The sequence below is a fragment of the Pseudochaenichthys georgianus genome, chromosome 14 (assembly GCF_902827115.2).
Source record: "Pseudochaenichthys georgianus chromosome 14, fPseGeo1.2, whole genome shotgun sequence".
NCBI classification, from domain to species: domain Eukaryota; kingdom Metazoa; phylum Chordata; class Actinopteri; order Perciformes; family Channichthyidae; genus Pseudochaenichthys; species Pseudochaenichthys georgianus.
In genome coordinates, this window is record NC_047516.1 from 34554054 (window position 1) to 34573717 (window position 19664).

A 19664-nucleotide genomic window follows, 5' to 3' on the forward strand; every position below is an offset into this window, starting at 1 on the left:
TCAAACACCAATCTGTCCCCTCCTATCAGTCCTACGAGAGCCCTACACTGTCCGTGTGGAGGACCAGAAAGCCATGAGAGGAAATGTGGCGGTCTTCAAGTGCATTATCCCTTCCTCAGTGGAGGCCTACATCACTGTTGTGTCCTGGGAGAAAGACACAATGTCAATCAACGCTGAAAGTAAGTCATGGCATCTTTCTTTACTACACTAACCACTGCTCGATGTCCGAGAGCTCAGTGTGTGGGAGTTGGAAATGTGGCGTCAGTATTTAGCTACTGATAAGGATTCTGTTGTTTACCTCTTTGGTGACCTGGGATGAGTTCTGTTGTCTGAGCTAACCGTACGAATGTTACCAGTCTGTCTGACCCAGTGACAGTGAGGTCCCGCTCCTCTTCCACGGGAGCGCAGGCTGCCAGCCATGTCACTTAGCCTCACAGTATTGACCCATTTCTCTGGTTGATAGGAAGCACTGCAATACTCTGATCATTCAAATCACTTTAATGGAACGCTCGCCTGCGTGATTGTTTCCCAGCCCTGGGGGGCAAATACACTTTATGTGGGGCATTTAGCAAACTCAATAGACAAAGGCTAATGTCATTTAGCTTTTGCATGGAGGGCAAATGCTGGCCAGCAACTGCTTTTTTTGTTGACGTTTCACAATTGTCCTCTGAGGCGAAATTGGCCATGTTGAAATATATAGCAATCTCTTAATTGTCCATGAATGGATTTGCCGCAAGCGTGTTTGCAAAAATAGCTGAATGCTAGGATGGAATGTATAGTTTTCTTATTGAGAATACATTGGTGCGTTTGAAGAAAAAAAGTTTCTGCACCATCAAAACAAAGCAGCAAAAATCGTCATGTCTGTAGCCATCAGCCATGTAAACGCTGTCAGAAAAATCATCCAGCCACCAATCACTGCTCGTCTCCATGCTAAATAATGGATGACGGAAGCCTATGAATCCATGAGCAAATGGTCCTTCCTCACGTCTCAGTGAACGCATCCTACTGACACACCGTCCATTCCCCTCATCATCTGCTACACACGTTTTAAGTGCACTATTTGTGTGCGTGGGTCCTTGTCTGTAAGCCTATGTGCACGTAACTGACAGCTCAATGCAAGATGGCTTAACCCCTGCATCTCCATGACCGAGCTTCAACACATTTTAATTTTTAATGGACAAAAATATTATCAACACTTGGAATTGAAACAAAAAACTTTGTGAAATGAAGCTTTTCTGTCTTTGCAATGAATAATTAACGTGGCTCTTCGGTTGGGAAAGTGTAGCATGATGTGCAGCCCTGGGTTGGTCTCAATGGACGTAGACCTTTTTCGAGTTGTTGCAGAGTAGACTAACAATGAACCCTGGTGTCCATTAGAAAAGAATGGCAAATCATGATAAAAAATGCATGATGTCAGGACATCCAATACAATTTACAGTATAGCATAGCTGTCCAATAGAGTGCCACAGTGACGCGTCCTAAAACCTAGAAGTAAACTCCTTAATCATTTTCTAATCATAAATCTATCGATTAGGTTTATGATTAGAAAATTATAAAAGTAGGGTAGACATGTGGATAATATCCGGCTGAACAAAACGTGATCTGTCTCTTCAATTTGTGTCAACCACAGACCTTATTTCCAGCTATTTTCCAAAATCCTATGGAGAAATTGCATTGGTTTTTGTCGAAGGAACCGGAAGTGGCCAAATGCTAACTTACTTCCTGGTTTTAGGACGCGTCACTGTGGCACTCTATAGCAGTTGTATAGCGTGGTCTGGTGTTCGAACAGAACCACTGTAGAAAATATCAATTTCTTGCTCTTGACTTTTAAACTTGTTTTACCAGGAGGAAGAAATGTATTACCTGCTATTGTGCTAATGTTGCAACAGTTTTATTTTATGACTTATTTTCCTTTACATTTGTGACTTAATATGAGAACAGTTGTGTGTCATATGCATGCTTGTACCTGGATGGTGTAAAAGTTGAATGTGGAACCCTGTAGACTTCTTGCACCCAACAATCGCCATCTCGCCTATGTAACAGAAGATACGCAACTAGCTGCAACTGGTAAAAAGAGAACTATACAAATAAAGTAATTTTTTTTTGCTATTAAAGTAAGGTACCACTGGACTAGTTTCCAAACGTAGGCACCATTAATATTGCACGGTCACTTGAGCAGTCTTTAATGGTGTGGTACCGCAAACCTTGAGGCTCTTATGAAAAGCATATCATAACTATTGGCGCTGTATAAACTTTGTTAATGACTTACTTGACTTGCAATACTGTGTACATCTACAGTATATTAGAATGTCAACAGCCTGGAGCACAAGCTCTGCATGCAACTGCTGCTTCCTGTTTGAAGAAGATCATTTAAGTTCTCAGTTATCTATCTTTAGATTATTTCAGTGGGCATTTTCACCATCTGTGGTAATGTACTGTAGTTAAGAGCTCAGATTGATTTACAGTTCTGTACTCTGACACCCAAGACCTGACACAAGGTTGATCAGCAGGACATGCTGTGAAAAATGAAACCTGTCAGACCAATTTAAGTAAACATTGGTGTTTGAAAACAAAATGCTCATTTAACAGTTGCTTGGTTTAGAAACAGCACTAAGAAGCAATCGGATGGACTGACTTTGACATGTGAGTTAATGCATTTGTGTGGCTTGAGATGCATATTGTGCATCTAGGTTAATAGCACAGGACTATGTGGATTGTTAACACTGGCTGTATGTAGGTCCCCGTATGAGCAGGCCCAGCTGATCATCACTGTGAGGGATTATAACTCATTTATCCAGTCAGGAACAGATTCCACACGTTTGTACTTTAGTCATGACATATGCCCGCTGAAGGGCCTGGGTCATGGTTAGTGTAGCTGATGGGCCAGCGGAGGCTGTGTTGCTGAGCAGGGCCCCTCCCCAGGTGCAGCCGCGCTGCAGTCTCTGAGGAGGCCTTGTAGTCATTTGCCTTGGCCCAATGCTGCCTGCTCTGCATTCAGCAGCAGTAGGCCTGAGAGGGGGCTGACCCCCCAGCATTACTGCAGAGACTCACACACACATACATACACACACACCCACACAGGGGCTCCTTTTCATTCAGCACATGAGCGAAGCACCAGGGCCGCCGGCCATCACACAGATTCTCTCTGCTCCCTCATCTCTCTGCAGCTTCCATCTTTCTCTTTTTGCTCATGCTCCCTCGTTAGAATGGGCATCCATCCATTTTCGATCATTTTCTATAAGTACAGTGTTTTTTACCCACATGAATATTCATGTTGCATTTTTAGTCAACTTATTGTGCAAATAACGCTTTTTAAAAGCGTTTCATTGGCACATTTCTTGCTACAACAAAATCAGCCAATTCAAAACATGGTGGTGGCATGTCTCCGGTGTCAACGACCTGTGTGATTATCATATATGTTCTATTCTATTCTACCAGTGCTGCTGGTTGTTAGGATAGTGAGATAGTTGTGTGAGGAGATTGCTCCAACACTTTGAGTCTGAACATTTGCTGAGGCAGCTTGTGCATCTACCAGTTGTCATGTCATGTTTGTTGACATTTGGGATGTGTTGGAGTTATTTCTGCTGCCAGTCTGGAGAGGGAGGGGAGCCAGGCGCACCATGTCCGTGTAATTGTCTGTGTATAATGGGCCCTTGAAGTAAATACCAAGGGTTAACTTACTAGGAAAAGGCTGGACGTTCCTTGTCTTCCATTCCACGACAGCTACAGAATAGGGCTGGAACCATGCAAATGTAGAAGTATGCAAGTGATGCTTGTCACTATGGATACATTGAGTCCACCCTGAGGTGTTCTGAATCAGGTGTGTGAGCAACTCTGTGTTCAGCATGTTTACATCAAGATTTCATTAACATTTAATGAATGCAAATTAAAAAGAAAAATCTTTGCCTTCCTTCATCAAAGCTTCGGTGTATTTTTAGAGGATGGTGACTTACTGTAACTGTTATCTGGAGGGTGGAATGTAATCTGCGTTAAACTGTAGCTGGAGGTGGTGCGGTATAATGAATGCCTTTTGTCAGGAGCAGCCTCGCTCGCTGTTGGTTTGGCCCTTTTCTTAGCATGCTATGTAGGAAGTGCAGCCATTGGCGCAGCACAACCTTGAGCTGGGGTGGGTGGGTAATGGTTTTACTGGTCCCTCTGTGCTGGAGATGTAGAGGGAGAAGGAGGGGGAGGTTAACTTACTCTGTTTTCTGCATCCCTGTCGACAGGCAGGGTTTACTCTGACGTGTGACAGTCTTTTTCCGGAATGATTGGCTGGAGTTTTGTTATTCACTCAGAGAAATGGGTCAGGTGGCCTGTGGAGAATGAAGTGTTTGTGCGGACGGACGGCACAAACACACACGTGCATACCTACACATACATCCCACACAGTGCAGGATTACACTCTGCGGCAGAGGAACAGCAGATACATGAGAATGGATCCAGGTTAGCGGCTCTCGTGTTGAATTCGTCTCACACCCAGTGGCAGGGGCTTAGTGAGATAAATAAAGGGTTGCGCTGATGGAAGAAAAATAAAAAAACTGGGAAGAAAATCAATACTTGTGTGCATGAATCTGGCTGCAGCTGCCACAAAGCATTATGGGAACATGACGGGTGGATAGATACACTCGGGCTGGGCGGGTTGCAAACAGCAGGTTCTGCTTTACGATGAAAAAACCCACAAACACACTGAGCCCCATGACAACCATTTCAAATGATGTTACTTAAAAAACCTGATGTAACAATGTATGATAACATAAGGATATAAGTATTCATTACTATTGTGATTTATTTGTTAACCATTTTGCTAGGATGACATCTACTGACTGTCACAATATAGGATTTTTTTAAATCTAACCTGCAATACATATTTGGATTTGAATAGGGGTGTAACGGTTCACAGAATACACGGTTCGGTACGCACCTCGGTTTGGGCGTCACGGTTTGGCACAACAAGAAAAAGCTAAATAAAGTCCCAAATGTATAGTTCCAGGATTGTTGTAATTTATTTTTTAACAGTAGTGCAAGTTTCAGTTTAAAAATAAGGAACTCTAACATTTTGAATAATTAACTGTATTAAACAGTTAAAAACTAACCACAAACAGTACCACGCACTCAGATGGCCATATTATCTATAATGGCTGATGTCAAACAAAAAGGTTCAATAAGCTGTAAAACTAAAAAGAATGTCTTGAAAATATTACAAAATAAATAATAAGAAAGTATTTCAATCACAATCGATACAAGCCCCTTATGCAATAGTAGAGGACCCTGTTAGCCATAGCCATAGTCGTTGAAAAACATATGCCAAAAGCTTCCGTTATTTATTTTGGTCTCTCTGCTTTCATGTCTATCTTCTTAAAAACAGCGGGGATCAGCTGTTGAACTGCTGTTGTCTTTTGCCGGGCTCCGGTGATTGGCAAATCTGGGTGATGCCTTCTGATATGATTTAGCATGTTTGACGTGTGTTACCATTAGCATACAGCACCGCTGTCGAACAACGCCGACACGACACACCGTCCTCGTCCGATCCTCCACTCGCACACTTCATCGTTATTGTAGTCCACAGGGAACCCGACATTTTCCCACACAGCTGATCTAAGGCTGCGGCCACACGAGGACGAATTCGGTCGTTTGCGTTACTGTTTAGTGTCATATAGACCGTTCGGCCACACGAGGACGACCGAATATGGCACTAAACGACTGAGGAAACGATAACGGGTCCCAAGGTGGATAGAAATGCATACGCAACTCTCTGGGGGGTCAAATGGCTCCGTGTGTACGCCCTATCCGAACATTTTCAGATCACTGATAGTGATTGCGCAATAGCCCCGCCTCTCCCCACCTCTTCTGCGCACCTCCGCTTACCCCGCGCCAGTGCTGAAGTGTTTCGCCACCAACAACAACAACAATGGCGGATCGCAGAGTTGCTATCGTGCTCCGGACGCTATTGACCGTGCTTCAGTTGTTTGTGCAACATCTACAGCCATAATAATGAGGCAATAGCCCCGCCTCTCCTGCTCACCCCCGCGTCAAAGTAAACTGCACCCTGAATTCAGATTATTTATCTTTCTCTCGATATGGACCTAAACGCGAGAGAAGTCTAATCTGACAGAACGGAGACACGCAGCTCTGCTCACCTGCAGCTCCTCCCGCTGCAGCAAAACACACACTTCAAGTCAGATCATCACCCTTAGCTATTTTAATTACCTCTCAAACTCCCTAAACTAGTTATAAATATGTTTATTTTTACAGTCGGCCGGGTCACTCATTACTGGATCAGCTGCCGCATGAGACAGACACTGGCGCTGTCCGAAGAGAGGGAGGAAAAAGAGAGGCTCCGTGTATTTTATCATTATATTATATAGAGTCGTTATTCATTTGTTTTAAAGCTCAATAAAGAAGACCTTTGACGGGCACTTTTATAATTTTGTCCGGAAGATTTAAACTTTAATACACGTTGACTGGCGAAAAACTCTGCCCGGTTCCCTCGGCCCCCACCGCGGAGAATAAACAGAAGGGCAACCATGACAACCATGCTTCTTCGCTGCTTTTGTGGAGGAAGTTACAGCGCCACGTACAGGCTCCTGCATATGTACTGCAGCTTCTCCAGCGGTTGGAGCTAAACGGAGCGGTCTCGTGTGGACAGACACTATCCGGATAATTATTGCGTGTGGACGGAAGCTTGTTTGCGATTGCGTTTGCGTTAATCCTATGCGTTTAGCCTTTTTCGTCCTCGTGTGGCCGCAGCCTAAAAGAAGCAGGTGGGTCTTCTAGCTCCTGTGTGTTATCTGAACTCGCAATACTAAGGCCCTTTCTCATTTCTCTAACTCCCCTCCTCGATTCCTATCCTCGAGACTTAGTCCCGCCTAGGGATGGGTATCGTTAAGGTTTTAACGGTACTACTACTTTTATCGATACCGCTTATCGGTCCGGTCTTTTAACAGTACTCTTATTGCATATTAGAAACGGAGTTGGCGACACTAAAACTGCAAAATAATGTTTGTGTAGCAATAATACATATAACATACATTTTTTTAGATGTCTCCAGTACCGATAAAAAGACCGATAACGTCGGAGCTTAATGGTACCACAGTCTTTAATAATTCAGCCCCGGGGCCCGTTTAATACCGGGGCTCGGTACCCATCCCGAGCACAGCAGCCCTCTGTCTGATGGACATATGTGTTCATGACGACTTATATATTTAGACAATAACAGGCTACACACACACACACACACACACACACACACACACACACACACACACACACACACACACACACACACACACACACACACACACACACACACACACACACACACACACACACACACACACACACACACACACACACACATACATATATACAGTATATATATGTGTGTATATATTTATATACATATATACAATTTCAGAATCAAACAGAGCACTCTCATAATAACGTAACACTGCGGCCGTGCGTCACGTCTCTTTGAAACATCTCTGTTCCCGGAAATGCATCCACGAAGGAGCCGTGGAGGACCCATCAGTGTCTCCTCGGTTATAGCTCCTCCAGAGAGCCTCCTCGACGCTCGATTCTCGGTCCTCGAAGTGCATTTAGAAATGAGAAGCCCTTCAACATGGCACGCTGAAATTCATTTCCGGGTCACTACTGGAGGACCGAGGAGGAGGATTTGATGAAATGAGAAAGGGCCTAACTTTTCTTCTTCTTTTATTTTGTTAGTTTTGTTCTGTTTTCTTCTTGTTCTTCATTTGTTGTTTAAGAGCGGCAGGCAAACAGCTTTTAGGCGCAACACCGCCCCCTGGATTATATATAGTGTAATGGATACTGCCCTGAGTGACAGACTTTTTTCCCACTCGTAAAAAAAGTCGTGTGACTGCATGTCCCGAACCGTGACGTCCGAACCGTGATGGTACGGGACGAATACGGATAGCGTTACACCCCTAGATTTGAATGATACTCAATATTATACTTATATAAGTATTGCTTCACTATAATTGTCCTAAAGAAAATATTATATGACTTATATACCTTTCGGAAATGTATGTATTGTATTAACAGAATGACATAAAATCGAGAAAATGTAGGTAAGAACAAACAAAAATGTGAAAATAAGATCAAATAAGATACTGCAATGTATTATTGCTACAGTTGGTGCACAATTTGGGTTGATCAATTATGTAATAATTTGTGTTGCACGGTGTACCGATACTTGAAAGGTACCGCGATACCCTGCCGTTAAAAACGTTACGATTCCTCCGTTTCATTAGTATCGGTACTTTAAGAATGACGGGGGAAAGTACTCCGGTGAGAAAGCGCCGTTTTAATAAGAGCCGTGTGTGTTCAGCGCTCTGCTTCCACTCCCTGCACTGCAGCCGTGCCTGCAGTCCCTCTCAAGCACGCTCTAAGTCCCTCCCCTCTCAAGCACGCTCAAGTGCCTCCCCTCTCTCGTGCACGCGCTAGCTGCCAGAGCATGTGAGAACACGAGAAGCATGGCTGCAAGTGGGAGTGCAACTGCCGCTGCGCCTCGGCTTGATGACAACAAAGACACCAGAAGCGAAATTTGGAAGTATTTGAGCTATATCTCTGACTGTGAGGGCAAGCCTACGGACACTACGAGGCCTGTCTGTGAGAAATGTTTTAGATCCCTGCAAACCAAGGGAGCCAACACATCAAACTTGGCTAAGCACCTCGCTAACCGGAATCGCAATTCTTGACTTGGTATCGGCATCGAAACCAAAATGTTGGTATCGTGACAACACTAGTAATAATAGTGGAATACCATTCCACCTCTCCACAAATAAAATATGGATGGCTATTTGGAAGCATGATGGGTTGTCTTGCTGCCCACTGCGTTGAAATCCAAAGAGGTGTAGACATAGAGTGACGCTGGTTCAGTGATGAAGTATTTCTGTAGGCCGACCGGGAAGTTAGCATCGCAGGCTCCCTCAACGAAAAACAATGGTATTCTTAGGGGATTTAAGCACATTGCAGAAAATAAGATCTGAGGCAAACACACATTGCAACTAGTTCATCAGGATCATTTCCACAATAACAAAACTGTTATGATTTTTGAAATGTAAATGCGATGCCAGAAGTAAATAGCTGACGTTAAGCTATAATCAAACTGCATAATGGTCACATGGCTGTGCTCACCGCTAAGCTAAAGGTGGCTAATATTTGGCGCAATGACGTTAAGTATACTGAACAAACTGAGGCGTTGACTTTAATTAAGTGTATTATGTCAACACATTTCAAATGACTTTATTAGGTTAGTTAACAACGATGAATATGAGTCGAAGGAAGCAGTCACAAATGGACTCATGCCTGCCCTCTATTTTAGGAAAAGTCAGGTATTAAGATTGTGTCAGACCTTAAGATTACAGGTAAACATTTAGCCGTTATAATAAAATGAGTATTGCATAGTGCTCACCACAGCTCTCTCCACCCGGCCTGCTGACTGACGGAGAGATTCATTAAATCGGCTGATGCCCTTTCTGTCTCTTACCGCACTGCCGCTGCAATGATCGCACTCCCACCTCTGTACTGAGCTGTTTGCTAACCAATAACCACAATTTGTTCTTTATTAAACTCTCGGGGCTGGGAACAATTAGGGTGTGAGCTGCAGTTGGTGTGTGTGTGTGTGTGTATTTGATCGCAGCCAAGAGGAGGAGGAGGGTGGGGGTAGAGATACTAAACACTGCTTAATCTTTGATAAACAGTGAGGTCTCCGGTGCCGCTGCAGTCTGGCTGCTCTTCTGCAGGCGGCTCCGTGCTGCCTCATGGCTGCTCCCAGACCTGGAGGGAAGCCAGGTCATGCGTGGCTCCCTGCCAAGATACAGATTTGCTATAAGCGCAACATGAGCTAATCGTGGAAGGAGCCACCAATTAATTGGCACTTAGATATTCTGTGGACGGTATGGATTTGGGCCTGGATGTTATCAGTGGATCAAAGTGATTGGTATAGAGGTAGTTCTGAATATTCACATTGATACAACAATGTAATTGTGTTCATGATGAGGTGCTAGATAAAGTTCTGCGCAGGTTGTGTGTCTTTGTGTGATTAGATTGGATTAAATGTTCTTTATTCATCCCAGACTGTTTTGTTACAGCAGCATGCATAAAATAAAAATAAAATATAAATGTAACATAAATACATACAATATCTCTATATACACAATATAAATATGCAGAATACATTTGGAATCACAAGAATGGAGGGATGTTGGTCCACAACAATCACTTCCTGTCTAAGATGGAGGAAGCAACATGGTATGGATGATGCATTCAGGCTGAAATATATTTGGAATACACGGTAACACATTTGAGTGGCTGTTTTGGTGCATAGACGATGATGATGATGATACCCACTTTGCAGAGGATGACAGAAAAGAACATATTTCGATGTTTTGTTGTTACATCAAGGCATTGTATATGAGTCACAATAAAATAAATGAACAGTAAAAGTATACATATCAACAATAGAAAGATATATATCATTAGAGAATCTCTGGAGCACAATATAAATATACAGAATTAGTATGTATACACGAGTATGGAGGGATGTTGGTCCACAAAGATCACGGCATGGATAAAGCAACATGACACGGATGATGCATTTAGGGACCCATATCTTTGGAACGCACGGTGAAATACGTGTTGCTGTTTTGGTGCAGAGACGATGATTCGACACCCTTTTCAGGAAAGGAGGACATAAGATAATAGAACAGAGAGACATTTAAACATCATTTTCAATATGGGACAGTGATAGAAAAAACAAAAAAATCAGAAGTGAGGCTCAGCTAGATGAGAGTCAGTCAGTGTGTCGCTGCCTGCCGAGTGTTACGTGAGTGATAACAAAAAGAAGGTGATTCCTGACACCTCTTCATCTCAGCCGTGTTCCAGCCGGCTGGACTTTGACGTCAGAGAAAAAGAACAAAATGATTTGCAGGGAAGACCTTTGACTGGCGACAAAGGCTGCTCCAAATCGCAGCATCTATGTACGGAACCTGCAGAGAGGCTGGTGTGCATATACACGTGTGTGTGTGTGTGTGTGTGTGTGTGTGTGTGTGTGTGTGTGTGTGTGTGTGTGTGTGTGTGTGTGTGTGTGTGTGTGTGTGTGTGTGTGTGTGTGTGTGTGTGTGTGTGTGTGTGTGTGTGTGTGTGTGTGTTGAGGGAAAGGAGAATAGTGCATTTGTGTGTGTCGGTGTGTAGGAGGAGGAACGGGGGGTTTGGCTGTGAATGGTTGCTCTTATCGCGTGCATGCAGCTGCTGCAGTGTCTGAGAGACAGAGGGGCTGTCCATGCATGCCACTCACTCCGTCTATTCACAGCCTCTCCCTCCATCTCTCTTCATATCAATTCAAAAGCTTTATTGGCATGGACAAAACATGTTTTTGCCAAAGCATTTTTACCGAATATTCACACATTAAAAACGGACGTGTACTGTACCTCTCTGTACAGCATTTCACGGCAAGGAAGAAAGACGGATCATGACTTTGATGCAGACTCACGACATGTTTTAATTCCTTATGATAGTAACAAGGGACAAGAAGAATTGAACGACTCACCTCATGGCCCCGCCTGACGCGGGCCTCCCTTTGTTAATACTGACACTTTAACACTTCAATAAATCATGGTCGTTTACGCGCAACAGCTCAGCAGGCCTCAAATTTGGCTTGATATCCTTCACAGATATTTCATTTCTACTTCAGCTAAATCCAATCCACAAAATCCCCTCAGTTGCAAGAAAATATATTTCATGAAATTAAAATATGGGCAACTAAATCCAACATTTGCAAGAGGAGATGCCAACCTTAGCTGTCATTCAGAACGTTATAGCAACAATGATTCCTCCCTCCGTTCCGCGATGCTAATCAAAACTACAGATAATGAAGTGGATTAATTCAGCGGTGCGAGGATAAAGGTGACCTGTGGGAAAGGTGTCGTGAATCACTGTGATAGATCGGGGGGGGGGGGGGGGGGTTGCCCAGGTGCCCTGTCATGTATGGCTACACTCCTGCAGCACTATTTGTTCAGGCTGTGATGTGTAACCTTGACTCTGAATAAAACGAGAGGAGGAGCAGATGGCGAGGAAGGATGAGAGAGTCCGTTTATTGAAGGTGATTTTGAAGATTTTTTTTTCATTTACTTTTTGTAATCGAGCATTTTTCCAACAGTAAGGTATTTAACAGAACCGATTGCACTTAGATACAAAAGGTGGATGTTTGTATTTAGTAATCTTGATTTTAAATATAAATGATGTTATATTATTGGATATAATACAAAATATATATATAACAATTATTTATTCTATTATTTTTGACAGTATAAAGAAGGAATGTAACTCAAATTGTATACACAATTTTAGCTGAAGAAAAATACAATGCTAATTTTCTTTTCACTGCAAGATTCATCTGATTATTATATAGAAAATAATAATAATAATAATAATAATAATAATAATAATATTTAAGTAATGTAAATAAGTAATTATTTAAGTATTTAATCAAATGTTTTCTTTTGATCAAATTAAAACTTAACATAGCTACATGTATATTCATTCTAGGGCTACTAATTGTGCTACAGACTTTCCTTTGATCTGATTGTGCAATACTTCGTTAAAGATATATTTGCATGTTTGAACTGAATGGCTTAAAATAATAATATTAATAATACAAGGTAAAAATGTCATTCTACATGCAAATTCCTGGTATTGAAAGAATAAAGATAAAATATTCCTGCCAACCAACTTTGCATTATTTTGTCAAAGGTGAGGAAGACGCTTGCATAATCCTTTAGTTCCACTAAATTCCACATAATTCAGAGCACAAAGAAATGAAACTGATAAATATACGCATGAAGGTTCCTTTGCACAATCGGAGTTAATCCATAATGCAGAATGAACTAAAGATATCTCTTCTGAAAGTAACACAACCGTGTTTAATAGCATTATGCTCTTTCTGTAGCCGTCAATAAATAAAACACACGTACAGACAATTACAGTGATTGTTTTAAATGCATTAATTTGTATAAATATACAACGTTCATTTGTAAAGGCAATTAAATATAACGTATTTTTGCTGTGTGGTTTATTGGAGGAGCAGTGATGAACCCCAAATAGATTTTTCTCTTGCATACAGTAAATAGTGGTGTTGTTGCTGAGGGCCTGAGTCGACGCTGTGAGCGGCTCCTGATTGGCTGCAGCTTGCTATGACTCGCCTTGCGTTTGGCCAATACGCTTTGCTCGGGTTCAGCTCCCTTTTTCCTTTCTTTTTTCTCCCCACCCACCCTAAATAAATTGCCTGGAGAAATTGAACAACAAATTAGAGAAAGAGAGAGAGCCTTTCATCTAATTGAGAAGCTCATATTAGCTGTGGTGGGAAGATAAGCTGCTCTGTCTCTCAGCAGATATTGCTCTCGCTGTGTGTGTTGGCCTCTTTCTGCTTCCCCCCTGCAGGAGAGCAGAGGCGGCAGCTCTGAGCTGCCGCCTCTGCTCTCAGTGTGAGCGAGGCGCAGGTTTAAACTTATACTGTACGTGTGCGTGTATCTTCCTGTGTCCCAGGTGTGTCGGACAAGCTGCTGCACAACACTGCAAAATGGAACCCAGATCATGTGACCTTGTGCACACCCGCAGTTTCTACACAACATCTGTATCAAATATACCTTGAGATGAAACTGCCTTCAACACATCCCTACAATCATAGTTAACACGAGGGACCACACTGAAAACACTGAAATGTTGAATTCAAATGATTTCAAATGTAGGTTAGTTGTTAGCAACACTATTCATTTTAAATCAAACATATTTGGTTCAACTTAATATGATTACTTACAACTAACCTAATACAGTTATGTGAAATCTGTTTACTTCATATTGTACATGTAATTGAAGACGACATTTGAGTTTGTTCAGTGCACTTTTTGTACTGGCTGATTTTGTCCTTGGCATACTTTTGAACTTTTTTCGGATTTTTGTAATTGTTTTTACTCCAACCTAATACCAATGCAGACCATTTACAATCTGCTGACCTCCGTGTGTTGACCTCAGCATTCCATCAGTATGTCATCCGTCAATCAATGAGTCCCAGCATATGTTCTAATAGTGGATAAACCTCTGCTTGGGTTTATCCTTCGGCCTGATTCTTGGGGTGTAGACATTTCTCCTGATTACATTGTGTCTTCTCGTGCTTTGATCTCTTCAACCCCCCAAACCTCGATTACATTTCCACAACGTAATCCTGATAAGGGGTCACACTGCAGCCCTTACATATGTTGACAGTGGTACTTATTTAAAAAACAATCAAGTGGTGATTTAATGGCAATTTGTTAATCCAAAGGAAAGACGGGAACAGTAACAGCTTTTCTCTGTCTGGCTGCTGCTGCTGCTGCTGCTCTGACTCTTTCAGTCCAAGGCGGCCATTTTGTGTTCGTCAGTCTGTGTTCCTAGCACAGCGCTGGTTCTTAGGCAACATTGGAAAGAGCATGTATTATTATTCATGTGGTGGGGACCTGCAGAAGGTTGCTGAATGCTTGAATTGTAGTGGACTGTTTCTGCAGTGACGGTGAAATATGTGTGGCTTCATTCGCTGTCGAAAACAAGAAAAAAGGAAAATAAAAACTAACATTCAGTGTATCCTGCAATCTATTAATGCTACAGTCTGAGCCACTCAGCTATCCTCTAAAGGAGGCAGGTGCACTTCTCTTCAGCTGCAATCCTTTCTCCGAGGCTCAGATAGTTCCCTGTGTGTGAAATTGTGGTGCTGCAGTGTGCATGGGGCTGAGCAAACACACGGCCTGTAAGTGATGGTTGGGCGCGTTGAAAGAGGCCGTAATGGCCCGCTTCTGCAGCCTTGTTTGCTCGGTGTTTTGTGGCTTTGGCGTCTGGCAGATGGGCCATCAGGGATTATACCTAATGAAGAGGGGCGGGGCAGAGGAAGGGTGCGGGGGGGGGGGTTGAAGGTTTATTACAAGTTATGATGTGACGCAGCTACAGGTCCTCCACCGAGCTTCATGGGACTGCATGTGTTTTATTTAGATGTTAAGGAAATATATCTCTCCAGGCCATACACAACACAAGGAAATACAGTTAAGACATAATGTATTTAATAATAAAATAATAAAAATACATTTTTTGATAATCCATTAATAGTATATATAATACACATTTGTATACCTCAGCCATTAATGCCATCTTTCGTGGAACATTTAAATTTCATTTAAAATTCTCAGTTTTCTTCATTCCTTATATTTTATTTAACCAGTTTATTTTTGTATAATGTATTTTTAATATCCTCTGTGATGCAGATTCTTTAGTTTTAAAACTCTGCAGAGGGAGTTAGAAAAAAAGTATATAAAGTCAGATGTATTTGCACATTGGCAAATTATAACATTCTTGGTCCTTTATTGTATTAAGGGCGTTTCAACACAATGTACATTAGTGTTCTTTTCGAGGGGGGGGGGTCATTGAGGTTATGATGGTGTGTGCAGACTGGACGGAGATGCACAATGAGCAGCCCTTCAGCGTAATTAAACAAGGCGTATGTCCAGACAGGGTGGCTAATCCCTGACACGGCCGGCCCCACACACACACACACACACACACACACACACACACACACACACACACACACACACACACACACACACACACACACACACACACACACACACACACACACACACACACACACACACACACACACACACACACACACACACACACACACACACACACACACACACACACACACACACACACACACACACACACACACACACCAAATCCCTCCCCTCCCCACCGCTTAACATATGGAGTTGGTAGGAATTAGCGCAGTGGAAGAAATAAATGAGTTAAAGCGACCAGCAGCTTAGATGCCACATTAGTTGTTCCTGGGTGACCCCATTGAGTTTCTTAGAAGTGGAAGAGAGTCTTTATTTTCTTCTCGCTGTCAGAAACAAATTACAAAAACAAAGGACACGTTTTATGCTGCATTTCAGTGGTTAGGGTTTCACAGGCAGAGAGATGAAAATGAAACAATGGCTTTAATTAAATGTATTATGTCAACAGATGTAACATAACTGTATAAGGTTAGTAGAAAGCAATACTATGAAGTTTAAAGAAAACATAGGTTCAACTTAATTGTAATGTTTTCAACTCCGTCAAATTGTTGACATAATACATTTAATTAGAGTCACCGTTCGGCACAGTGTTGTTGCTCAGATGTCCGGGACCCCCACCTCCCACAGAGCTGGCCTGACGCCGCCGGGCTTCTCGTGTGACCCACCAACACGCTCCACTCCAGATTCAGCACAGATCTTGTTAAATAGGATTACGCGGGCTACCTGCCATTCGGTGGCTGGGACAGGACTTCTTATCTCTCCAGGTTGCTGCCAGGAACAACAGAATGCACCGCGACCTACATTAAACAATGCCGCATGCAGGCTCTGTCCCGGGCCCGGGTCTTATAGGCATTGTCTTCCTGTGCTGATTTCTAAGACTAAGTGAAGGTTACTGGGTCAATTACAGGCCTAATTGGGATCTTTGATTGGTCCCGTGCTAAAAGAAATGTAAGCCAATTAAATGTTTAAATGCCGGCCATGGTCTTGTCCTGTGTACTGTGGGACATTTTACGTGTACATTGAACTTTTTGTGTTTTCTTGTCCAAAAAAGCATGTATACTAAGAAAAACGTAATTCTCTGCCCCTGCACGTTTCCCCTTTATTCTTATATACAAAGTTTCTGTATGTATTAATCAAAAGAGACTAGAGAGAGCCACATCCTCCCAAGAACACGTGACCTGTCTCGAGAACCCTCCCATACTCTCCCTCGAAGCAGGGACACCAATTCAGCAGCGTAAGAGGCTTTCGAGGCAAATCCCCAGTTGATCTTCATAAAGTTTGTGTCTTACAATTACGTACAGATGGTTTGCAGCTGGTTGGAAGGCTAGTAAATAAATCGGGCCTCTATTTTCACCGGGGATTTGGAGGGGTAATCCCTCTCTCTGACAGTTTACCAGATTCAAATCAGTCCAGCTTTGCTTTCCTTCCTCCACTTCTTCAACCTTTTTTTTTTCTCTCCTCCGATCCACCCTCATTCCATCAAAAGCTCCTTATCCTCATTTGAATATGCAATCATTTGCACCCACATGACATTAGTGTGTCTAAGAACAGGGATGTCGCTGATGCAAGAATCTCAATGAATTACGCCTTAAAACGCCCTTCAATCTGAAAAGTGCATTGTGTAGGTTGGAGTCAAGAAGTTTAAGTGACTTTGATGAGAAAGTGTGGATCTCCAGAAGATTAGCAATGATTATCTGATGTTCATCATTAACAAACATTACATATTTTCCTTATAATGAACAGAGGATCTACAAAGCAAACTCCATTTTGTTAACCGCTTATCATCACCTTTTTATTTTATTGATGACTTTCCTTTCTGCAAATGGTATTACGTCTTTTTACAAGAAGGCTTTCACTATCTAATTGTGCCAGAAGCCACTGTTAACAGAAACCTCAAAGGGATCACTTAGAAAGATATTTGTGGAGTGTTTAGTATAATACATGTAAATGGTTTCATTAGGTAGTTACAGTTGTATTGTAATGGGCTAAGACAGCTTGCCTTGGATGCGGTACATCGCCGGTAATTGTGTGGAAATGCCTTCTCTTGCGGTACCGTATGCTTGTTCATTGAACACTGATGTCTGAACTACACAATGACATAAGCCGTTTGGTTTCCACCATATTTTCAAAGCTCATATAATGCATGTTTATATGCGCAGAGGCCCCGTGTTAAGCAGATCTCTCTCCTGGGACGGCGGAAAGTAAACCCTAATGAGGACGTAGTTACATCTTAAGAGATCTGTGATCATCGGATTGTAAATAGCAAACCCTCCAGGAAACGGCTTAAAACGGCTACTTCTTTTCCAATCCGGCCATTCCTATTATTCAAATCTATTTATATCATTATGTATCTGCTGTTAGTGTAAGAACGGCAGCAGCTCATCTGCATACGACAGTATCTATCTGCCCCTAGCAGCGCCTCGGGAGACGAACAGATGGGAGTGTTTAGCAACCTTACCCCACACACACACACACACACACACACACACACACACACACACACACACACACACACACACACACACGCACACGCACACACACCTCTTTTCCCCACCTTTCCTCTTCCCTTCCACTCCCTGCGCACCCTTTCCACTCGCTACCCCCCGCCAAATGTTCAGTTAACCTGTCAGTTCTCATTGCCCAAAATTCAAGATGCCATATGCCTCTCTGTGACTTCTAACCCTCCGCCGCTGCTCTTCCCGTCTCCTTCATGGTGACATGAAAGTCCCCCTTGAAACACGAGGAAGTCTCTCCTCGGCTGTTTGATTCAGAACGGCTGGCTGAGATCACAGCGATTGCGGGCGTAGCTTGTCTTGTATGATAAAAGCAGTCACTTAGCGTTACACGAAACAGCGGGAGCGCATTTACCGCGGCGGCATCACCAAGACTTTTGATGATCTACCTGGGTAACATGATGTGTTATTCTCACCAGTGGAGTTAGCGTCACAAGGACTACAATGGGATTTCTTTTTAGAAAGATTGCAAAAATAAAAGACATTTAGCAAACACACATTTATAATACTTACAGTTTGTTGAGCAGGATAATCTCCACACATTAAACCATGTTTTATGATTTTTAAAGTATAAATGATATCGCCAGAAGGAAAACAGCTAACATTAGCCTATGAACAAACGACATCACGGTCGCATGGCTAAGCTAAAGGCGGCTAATGTTCGACGTGATGGCGTTTAGCCCTGTCATTTAGCCAGCTGTTAGCAACCACCGTTGTTACGTCATATAGAAGTTTCAGACATTCACCAGTGGGGTATTTATTACCCCACTGTGCTATGTAGGATAACAGAACGTGCACATCTCTTAAACTGGTGTTAACCACTGACCTTACTTCAGGCCACAAAGCAACAATATGTTCAGAAACGATTGACTTCAAGACGGGAGAATGCTAACTCATTTCCTGCACCCCTCTATCGTAAGAATGACTGATGAACCTCTAACATGGTCTCATCAGCTGGAAGAGTCTTATGAAGCCTCTTCTCTGTGATCGCATCCACTGACGGACTGTCCACTACATCCCAGGCCATGTGCCCTTGCGCAGAGGGCAGCTCCCAGCAGGCCTGGCCATAGTGACAGTTAGTTGTTGTTTATAAGGTCATCCCCACCATAGGGGGCAGCATATTCATTACACCCACCCCATGGCTCTGTTTGTCTCTGGCAGTCTGTTTCTCTGTGGGCTCCTGTCAGAAGGTCAGAGGCTACTTACTATCATCCTCCTCTTGTCTTCTCAACAGGCCAGCAAAGTCATCATGCCTCTGGAAAGAGTTAAAAGGTTAATAGCCTTCATCAAAACACAAATGGCAAGTTTACGTGACAGACGGGGCCAAATGTGTAATGATCAGATTGTCCTGCAGGCAGACGCACCACGCGTTGGGTCGATCTTTGAAATGAGAGTTGCGACACATATTGGATTCCTTTAAAAGGAATAATCAACACCTTCTTTCAGTTCGGTACCGTCTGGTGCTAAAGCCCTACTGGGTCTGGTGGTGAGAAAGTAACTTATCGAGGCCAATATTAGCTAATGTCAGCAC

The 19664-nt window shown here is 42.8% G+C and overlaps 1 protein-coding gene across 2 annotated transcripts in view; it reads left to right on the forward strand.

Moving 5' to 3' along the window:
• dscama (Down syndrome cell adhesion molecule a) overlaps positions 1–19664 on the forward strand; it is a 106087-nt gene that overhangs the window by 22932 nt on the left and 63491 nt on the right. For both annotated transcript variants that reach the window (XM_034099912.1, XM_034099913.1), the window contains exon 3: positions 30–179. In XM_034099912.1, coding sequence (XP_033955803.1) covers positions 30–179 — 150 coding nt within the window. The remainder of the gene's footprint in view (positions 1–29; positions 180–19664) is intronic.